Genomic DNA, 9,501 nt, shown 5'->3' with positions numbered 1-9,501 from the left:
CCTCCCCACCACCGTCGGCGAGGGCCTGGAAAGGTGCGAGGGCTTCGCTTCATGAGAGCCACGAGGACAAGCGCAGAGTGGGTTGGTTTACTCACCGGGACGTCAAAACAGCTCCGGGGTTCGGCGCACGTTGGACTCAGTAGCTGTGACTGTGACTTAATCATTACTCGAAAATCATTACTCAGCCCGACTAAAACAAAGTTGTTGTTTTTTTTGTTTGTTTTTTTTCTTTTTAAATCTTCATCTCGCCTAATCGAGGTGACTGTCAAATATAATCAAAATGATATTGATGTTCATTATCTGCACAGGGAATTTTTTTTTTTTTTAATCATTTATTAATCCTCTCTCCCTAGCACCTTTTGAGGCAGTCCCCCCCCTCCCCCCTTCAGTTTGCTAATATATTAGAAAAGTATTTTTGAAATGAAGTTGATGAGACTCATCAGGGGGAGTGCGAGAACGATTGTTTATCTTTCAATGTGGCCCAGCAAGTCACTGGCAGCCATCCCCACCCCACTGAGAGCAGGAGAAAGCTGTTATAAAAGATGGATGGACGGACGGCTGGACTTCTCGCTTTGCCTCCTGGACGATGGGCTGAAGGAAGGAGTGTGTATCGTGCGATGGCTGGATCTCGAAATCTTGCAAGGAGTGAGTGGCTTTATTGCCACACACAGTAATAAAGCTGTTGGTCGCGAGCCCAGTGCGTTGCTTTGTGTTGCGCAGCTCGGTTTTTCTTGCAGAAACATCAGCAACGCTCCCACTGTTGAAAATCTCCAACATCTCAGCTGACAACCCCGGCAAAAGTGGACATTGCTGGAGCAACAGCAAGGCCTTTTTTCTTTTTTCTTTTTCTTTTTTTTTTTACATTCCCACGTCAGTGATTTCATCAATCATTAAAGAATATAATTCTTCCACTTCATCCTTTAGAAGCTTTTGCTGCACTTTGGGGTCACTTCCATGCTTTGTGAGTCCAGGGCATTTTGTCCAGTGCAGTCGAATGCCCCACTGCGTATTTTCACCTACAAGTTCTCTCAATGAACGCCATTCGAGCGTTCTCAAAAATGCATGAATTTGCAAGCAATGTGCTCTGCCACTTAAAGTTCAGCTATCCTCGCAGAGCAGGGCAGTTTTCACTGTGGTCACACGCCACTATGAAATAACGTAAGGCAGCCAAGAAATGGAGAAGGGAGCTGCGCATTTCATGTGTCTCCATATTTTAACATTTCGCCACCAAACTGTGGGCACGTGCGCAACTTTATTATTTTTTTTTTAACTGAAAAGTAAATCGGACAAAATTATTATTGTGACCAATTTAATGATTTTGCTGTCTTTAGCGGTCAGTCCAAACATTTTCAAACTTTTATGTCGGTCCCTGCTGGTACGAAAGAGGATTAGGGCGACAAGAAGAGACACTTTTTTTTTATTATTATTATTACAGGTAGGAGATTTTTATTTAAGTTTTTCAAAATCAAAGTAAATAAAGTCAAAATTTCGTGAATAATAGTGCCATTCACCAAAAATAACAATCAAGATAAAGATAATCTTAAATTGTGTTAAAATAGTGTTAACAACCAAGACCAAACGACAAATAATAAAACGCAAATAGTTCTGATTAAAGAAACAAAAACATGTGAGTCACTCACAGACGAACAGCTTCAGTTGGCTTTATTCCTCCGCATCACCTCCAACGATTCCATGTGAATGATTCCAGATTAGTCAGTAAAAGCCTGTGGTTTGACGGTGGTCACACTCACACAAGACTGACACGATCCTCTCCTCTCTCTCGCAAATGTATTTCCAAGTCCGGGACTTCTATTTTTGAATGTGAATTTGCATAATTCCCTCCCTAAGTATGCATTTTGGACAGCAACGTGCATTTTATTACAACCAGGCGGCCTATAAATGTGGACTCGCCGCCAAATGAAAGTGCATGCATTATTACTGCAGAAGGCACTGGGGAGGGGCTGGTGGGCACAAACATCTGCTGCATTACCGTATGTGTTACAGCAAACAGCTCCCCTCGGTTGACCCTTGGGGAGTGCTGTTTGTTGTCAGAGACAGCATCACAAGCTTTTAACAGCCTTAGGTTAAGCTGCTCTCCATTCAAGTATGAAAAGCCACATCAGCTCCCCTGTGGGCGATGGGACAAAATGTCCACAGCAGTTGAACAACCCGAGCCTTGCCTAAACCAGTGGACTGGATCAGATTTAAGTGGACGCGAAGTGGAAGTCCACCGTGGATGAACACTGCCATCTGCTGCTCAGAAAAACAAATGCACACCGCACCAGGCTATTTCCCCCCCCCCCCCGGATTCAGGACGTCACCAAAACGAAGCGTTCGAAGTTATTTTTCCTCAGAAAAAGAGATTTTTTTTTTGTTGTTGTTGTCAGAATTAATTGTATTTGTATTTGTATTTTAACCTCTAAAAAGCACCAGCGAAATACAATTTTATGATATTGAACGTTGAAAGTGATGTACTTGAAAATGAACCCGATTATTATTATTATTATTATTTTTAAAGACAGATGATAAAATCCAAATACGTTTATCGCAGTTCCTTTCATTTGCTTCTCTTAAGTTTTTTTTTTTGTTCTTCTCAAAGTGGCAAATTTCCCTCTCGTGAATTCGTAGGCTTTTGCGCACGCGCACTGTAGACGCCGATTTTCTCATGACACGAAGAAATCGACAAATTTGTTTGACACGCGAAACACTATTTCAACCCCCATGCTTGCACAGGTTCCACCGACTTGTATGCCACGATATAAGAACGCACACTAGTATTGTTGTTGTTGTCTATCTGGCTAACACAACGGTTGAATTAGATAATGCCGTCACGCATTTTCCCGTCATGCTTTGCAGCATCACGTACCAAAACCAGACAAATTATGTCAGATAAAAGCCGTTTCGACGCAATTTATTGCACATAAAAATCCGTGGATGAACGTAGCATAACTCAGACAATTCATATGTCATCATTGTAATGTTTTTGTTTTGAAAAACACCGTGAGTAAAAAGTACTTGTCGCTCGATACCTATATATACCTGCGGTGTCACAAGTCTTCACCGGCTGGTCCGATGGCGGTGAGATTTCAATTGATTGCTACAGTGAGTTACAGAACCTCTACGTTTCTTCTCTCCCCTCCCTCACCGCCGGCATTGACTAGCTTTTGCTATCGTTGTGTTTATGGTTCATTGGTGTTTTTATGCTTTTGTTCTGCCATTTCAAATGCTGTAGTAACACTCTCATAGCCAGAGATTTAAATGTCTTGTTTGTGCCATCACAGGCTACCTACGGCAGTATGCACTTAGCAACTGCTGCAGAGGATCAGCTTTACCAAGCAGGCAGAAATGTTGATCTTAATTAACAATCGTGTTATGAACAGCCACGGTAAAAGTCACTGCATTGTATAAGCTTTTTTTTTTTTTTTTTTTTTTTTTTAATGGTTATTAGAATTATCTACTGACCTCATCCTTTACTTTATAAGGCCAGGGCATCAGCAAATTACATCCAAATAAGAAATTAAAACTTGGTATAAAAAGTATGGGGTAGATTGTTTCTTTGTTGTAACAATGCTTCTGATCCAAAGCCTGGTGTACTCTCTGAGCAGCACCATTCTTGAGGAAGTGAGCTTCATTCAATGGCACTGGTTGCAGAATCTCTCTGCATTGTCAGTGCATCCAGCAATGCCAAGTCTTTTTTTCCTCCAGTGAGGTAGACACAACTGTCTTGACCTAAGGCAGTCACTTTATGCTTTTTGTTGATGTTAGCGATGAACACATCATTTCCTTAGATCTTTTCCAGACGTTGACTACATTATCGAACTGCTCTAATCAGAATATAGACTAGTTGCTGAACATAACCTGGCTTATCTCAGATATATCATGAGCTCAAACACACCGAAATAAGTCGATAAACTGGGCCAGAGCACCTGTTGCAAAAGTAGCACAGCACCATTTTTTTCTCAAAATTCTTGAGAAATTTAAAAGTATAAAATTATTTGAAATAAGTTTTTTTTTTTTTTACTGCATTTGGCTATTCTTGACACAATGTTGATGTTTGTTTTACACAGTGAGACAAACAAGTATGAGCACGTCATGAATAAAATAGATACTTTCAATTTGATTCTCAAAGTTTAATAGAAATGAAAGACTGGAATCATACAAGTGAAGCACTGAACATAGTTTTTGTTTTGTTTTTTTAATCCAGAGTACACAAATAAGTAATAATAATCAAAGTGTGAGCTGTGTGTTCTGCAAAATCTTTCACAACAGTCCCAGTTTGTATTCCACCATGACGTGTGGCTCCCCCATCACTTCGCTCTGGGCTGGATCTGTAAGAAGACAGAGTGCAGACGCGGTGTTAAAAAAATCATTATTAGGCCCTGCCATGCCAACAACAATGCAATACTCCAACATCCTGACCATTGAGAATGTCCTCAAAACCGATGCTCTCGTCACTGCCTCGCAGCGTGTCCAGAGCCAGGTTTGAACTCGATAAGAACGGCAAACGCTGGATCTGTGAAAAAAAAGACAGAACGGTTGTGGATCAAAAACATCAATCAAACACTGAAAAGAACTTAAAGGGAGAATTATAGATTTAACTCTGCATACCTGCCGAGCGGCTCTGTACTCCATTTGCAGTTTGAGTGGAGCATGAAGTCCCTGAATGTTTCTGAGTGTAGAGAAATTCATCTTGTCCTTATTGGGGAGGTACTGCACAATGGGGGAAACAGACGGTAAACATACACGGCTATGAACATCTAAAACATCTTGGGAAAATGTCAAGTGTCTTCATCCCACTTTATTTTTTATGGCTTACATTTTTTTCTGAAATCTCCAGCGGGTGACTTGGAATGAGGTCATTCTTAACGCTGGTAAAGCTGATAAAAGAAATGAAAGTCATTAGCAATGGGGGGGGGGGAAAGCAGCGCTACTTGAACGCAAATTCAGAGGAACAAAAGTAACGGGTATTAAAATAGCTCTGGTGCAACTTTTTTTGTTCAAAAGACAAGCTGATGACTGTTTTTCATCACAGAGAGGATATATGTAAAAAGTAACGTTTAGCATTAAGCGATTTTAAGGCTTGCATACAGGACGATTAGCGTATCAGAGGTTTTCAGCACGACTGGTGTACAAATTTAGCGATGTTTTATGTATCGCTTGACATTTTCTCAATAACTTTGCAAAAGTGTTCCGCATTCAGTGAATTTTCCATCCGATTTTAAACACATTACAAAATACAGTTAAGGTAACTCTAACAATATTTTGTACATTTGTGTCAGTTTTGATCATGGTTTAATTATGTACAAGCTGTTGATTGCACACTGTAATGTTTAATGTCAGCATCTCACCCGCTACGCAGAGTGTCCTGCACTCCATAAGCACCCTGCGGACATAATCCCGCTACAGGCACGCTGTCTTTCAGCTGTGAACGGAGTCCTCTGGTGTCCTGTGAGAAACACAAGCAACACACATTCACCGTTTACAGTTCAGTTCATAGACATCACGATCAAACAGCGCTGGTATTTTTTCAGAGGGAATTTGGGGATGAGATGCTAACTAGCATTAGCTTGAGTGACTAATCAAATTCACAACTAGCTCACGGCAGCTTTAAAGTTAATGGAACAGAAAAGGACGCAATGGGAAACGGTAAGGTAAGCCCCATGCTTAAACAAAAACATATAATTGTGTAAGACACGGCAGAACAGTGTAGAATTAGGCGACTTAAAGACAGCATTACCATTACGATTCCGTTTATCTTCTACTTTCTCTTCGCAATACTCAACATCCGGTTCAGTCGCATAGTCCTGACGTAACATCCGACCTCGGTTATTATTTGTGTTACATCAAGATAGTTTCCGGGTTGCAGCAACAAAAATGCGAATTTGAGAAATTATTCCCACATATGTTGCCATGTTAATCTCGGTGGTTGATTTATGCGCACGTTAAACAAATAATTTTTGCACTTCACATTTTAAATGACAAAGATTTTTAATAGGGGTTGATATTCGTCTTGCATGAATGGTAACCAAGAAACTCTTCGTTTCCTGATTTCCGCCAAATACGCGGACGATAGCTCTTCAAAATAAATATAGAGCTAGAATCACAGCCCTCACTGTGTACTGCGTCCTATAAATTGGCAAGAAACATCGAATGTTGGTGTGGGGGGTATAGCTCAGTGGTAGAGCATTTGACTGCAGATCAAGAGGTCCCCGGTTCAAATCCGGGTGCCCCCTCTTTTAGCAATCGTTTCCCCCCCCCCAAGTTGCATTCATTATAAATACGCTGTCCAAAGTCAGCACCTTAGTTGTTCGATTCTTTTAAAGAAGCTATAAAGAAAAAAGAAATAAAATAAACGAAAACACAACAACGCAGCTCGTCGCAGCGCTACTGCTACTAACGAAACAGCAGATGGCAGTGCAGCAGCAGATACCATGTTTTTGTTAGTTTCTTCTTTTTCTTCTTCTTCTTCTTCTTCTTTTTTTTTTTTAAAGATGTGCATTGGAAATGCAATTGGATACAGACCTACACCAACATATTTCGTGAGCCAGTTGTAAATTGTATGACTTTTAGTCTCAGTTTGTTCTCCACACTCTACAAGTATATTTGTATTTTCGCATTACAACCCTCCCTCTTATTTTCGGCTTTGGTTTTCCTGTCAATACAGGTAACATTTATGGCTGGAAGTTTTTGTTTTCTGTACTTGAGGTGCGTGGAACAGCAATCAAGGTGACATACAGCCAACAAAAAGAAAGAGATGATTTTACTACATCTGGAATAGCTTTTTCGGACAGATGTCTTTCTTTCTCTTTCACACTTGGAATTATGACTGCTGAGCCAGGAATGCTACCTTTACACCTGCGGGACTACGTGACAGAACAACACGTTTCCTGCAACAAATAACACATTTCCAAATCCATAGCATTGCAATGGGTGTTCTTGCATTATGATGAGGTGTGTTAAATTTAGACTGCCACATGGGCACTGAGTGATTCCTCTGCGTCTCGCTGCAGTGAAACTGTTCCTCCCATCCACCCCGGCCCCTAGCCCCACCACCCAACCCCCTTACTTTCTGATTATTCATTGAAAATGTCACTGGCTTGAGTTATGTCACCCTCCCCCTCCATCTTATGAAAATAATGATACCCCGTCAGATTCAGACTCAGTATACAACCAACGCAGGGAAATTCCATCACAGATACTCCCCCACATGCACGGTGTAATTGCATTACCTTTTCAAGTTCAGTTTGTTTGTTTTTTTTGGCATGGAGAAATCACAGCTGCCATCTAAAGTGTGGGACTATTAGCAGCTGAGTTTTTTTTTAACATTTCCTTTGTCATAGTAAAGGTTAAAATGAATACAAGTGTGAGAGAATATTCAGTGGTGGTTGGAGATGCCGTTTGATGCAAATTAGCAGTCATGCCTCCCATCAATCTATGGCCACGCATGTAGTTTTTCATCATCCGGTGTCGTTGAGTGATGGTTTCCACGTCGGCGCTTTGGGCGCCCTGAAAAGCACGTTGTGAGTCGGAGCCGGCGTTGAAATACCACCTACCTCTGACACGACTGCTCCTGATTCAGCCTCGGTGCGAGTCTGCATTGCAGCAGCTGTGCCTGAAGTGGCTTTTCGTCTTCACGCGTTTTGTCTTCCTCTCGTTTTACAGAAGGTCGCTCACAATAATCTGCGTATTTGCAGTCATTCAGATCATTGAATGTAAATTCTGCACTCGGGCAAAATACTCTTTTCAGATCAGTCATCCTATTTAGTTATTTGCCGACTGCTTCTGCAGCCTTAAAGAACATCAGCTCAGCAAAAGTGCGAAAGGTGTGTCTTCTTCTATGATGAGCAACACCTCTGAAAAATCCCCCAGCATAGGCGTAATGCATACCGGCCATGGAAGCTTTTTAAAATTCCAGTCACACTGCTAACGCACAGACAAGCCACATTTTTTACCCTTTGACCTTATTTCTATGGAAGAAGAATAGGTCTTCGGAGGTTGACGCGCATCTTCTTGGGTATTCACAACTCAGAAGGCTTTCGCGCGCAGCCCAAGGTTGCCGCTATTTGTGTATTCATCAGTTCCCAAGTGCATTCATTATAGTATTAGCGCCTCGACTCTGCGCACGCACACGGGACACAAGAGGAAATAGATGGGATGCCACCGCGCTGACCTTTAGGATGCAGCAGAGGAACTCAACATTATCTGAGCTCTCCATCACATACGCACTTAAATCAATAAGTGGGACAGCAGACAAGAGTCCCTCCGATGGGACTAATAATAGAATCAGGAAGGACGGAGGCGGACGACATGCAGCCTTGCGGCTGGGCTCATTCCTTGTTCCTCATCTGCTCTGTCAACGCTCTTTTTTTTTTTTTTTTCCCCTTCACCGACCCCCGCCGGTTCCTCCTCACCGTTCTCTCTCGTACGTCCTTAGTGGCATTGTTTACTCTGCAGCTAATTCTCTCCCCCCCCCACAGCGCCTACACGCTTTCCAACCTCAGCGTCAGCGAAAGTGCGTCTGAGAGTAGTGGCGCGCTTGCTTTGAAGCAGGTCTCCCCGACTCGCGGAGAGCTGTATTTCTCCTCGCAGCACCTTTCATGCCATCAGGAGTCACACTTTCAACTCGACGTGAAGCGTGCAGATTATTCCTCTCCCGTACAAAGACAGAGGACAGTCAGTGTCACAAGTAGGCGCAGCTTAAAGCACGGAGCAGCCAAGGACTCACCTCGCAGAGTGAAAAATACCCCGCACCGCAAGTTAGTAGCAGAAATGGACAGTCAATGGTGATTCAAAGGATACATTACAGAAGTAAGACAACCATCCTAACTATAAAAAATAAGGGAGGAGAGACAACAGTAAACATGTACATATCTAATGATATTTAATTGTTTAAACTGTTGTATTTGGCCAAGTAAATAATGTCTCAGAACAGGGTCCGCTGACTCACTAACTGTGGACATCAGGATTAAGTGACAATCATTGTGGTTAAGCCCCAAAAGCCCAGGTCATATTTGTTTTCTGCGCAATTTTCTTGGCTATAATGTCCCTGCTGTATCCGCTTCTGAAATTGCTCGCCGTGTGAGAGGTGGACAACAATAGTATGGCAGAATATAGCATATTACTGAGCTTTGGTTGTGATTGAGACTTGAATAAGTCCGTCAATGCTTCTCCATGAGCGTGGGGAACGCTGCCGGACCACGATGATGTCAGTTGAACCGTATGGATATCCATAGTGAGTGCGTTTACCGTCCGCGTCTTGTTTGTTTATACCCTCAGAGTGGAACATCTCATGCGCGGGCACAAGCTCTTTGTTTACGTCTTGGGAGTGACCAGGATTCAGGAATGAGTATATTAGGGGGATCGTGCATGCTAGATGTCCTGGAGATGAAGCCGGACAGGCCCGACGGAGATGGTGGCGGTGAATAAATCAGCGGAAGGATGCCGAGCTTGGGAAGCGTCGCGCAGGAGGCCCGGGAGGAAGAACTAAGATTTATGGATGCA

General features: G+C 42.5%; 1 protein-coding gene and 1 non-coding gene across 2 annotated transcripts; one reads left to right on the top strand and one right to left on the bottom strand.

Annotated features, from left to right (window-relative positions):
* Nucleotides 1-4,115: 4,115 nt before the first annotated feature.
* Nucleotides 4,116-5,826, bottom strand: pomp (proteasome maturation protein). The gene is made up of 6 exons (XM_076014860.1): nt 5,738-5,826; nt 5,349-5,446; nt 4,817-4,877; nt 4,609-4,710; nt 4,420-4,513; nt 4,116-4,328 (listed from the first exon to the last, which is right to left on the bottom strand). Exons 1-6 carry the CDS (start codon nt 5,738-5,740, stop codon nt 4,261-4,263), a joined length of 426 nt encoding a protein of 141 aa, XP_075870975.1. The 5' UTR covers nt 5,741-5,826; the 3' UTR covers nt 4,116-4,260.
* A 335-nt stretch (nt 5,827-6,161) lies between these two features.
* On the top strand, nt 6,162-6,233 carry trnac-gca (transfer RNA cysteine (anticodon GCA)). The gene has a single exon. It is a non-coding gene; the product is annotated as a tRNA-Cys (tRNA).
* The last annotated feature ends 3,268 nt before the right edge of the window (nt 6,234-9,501 follow it).

This window comes from Nelusetta ayraudi, unplaced genomic scaffold (genome assembly GCF_046127955.1).
Source record: "Nelusetta ayraudi isolate G7.1 ecotype Tasmania unplaced genomic scaffold, CSIRO-AGI_Nayr_v1 ptg000174l, whole genome shotgun sequence".
In the NCBI taxonomy this organism is placed as follows: domain Eukaryota; kingdom Metazoa; phylum Chordata; class Actinopteri; order Tetraodontiformes; family Monacanthidae; genus Nelusetta; species Nelusetta ayraudi.
Note: the sequence above shows the minus strand (reverse complement) of the source record. Positions and strands in the feature narration are given on the sequence as shown.

What these genes read in the sequence shown, in the direction of transcription:
- pomp (XM_076014860.1), bottom strand. An exon ending in TGGAGATTTCAGAAAAAAAT is followed by an intron (nt 4,711 to 4,816) that starts GTAAGCCATAAA and finishes CCCATTGTGCAG; the next exon opens with TACCTCCCCAATAAGGACAA. An exon ending in AGTACAGAGCCGCTCGGCAG is followed by an intron (nt 4,514 to 4,608) that starts GTATGCAGAGTT and finishes TTTTTTTCACAG; the next exon opens with ATCCAGCGTTTGCCGTTCTT.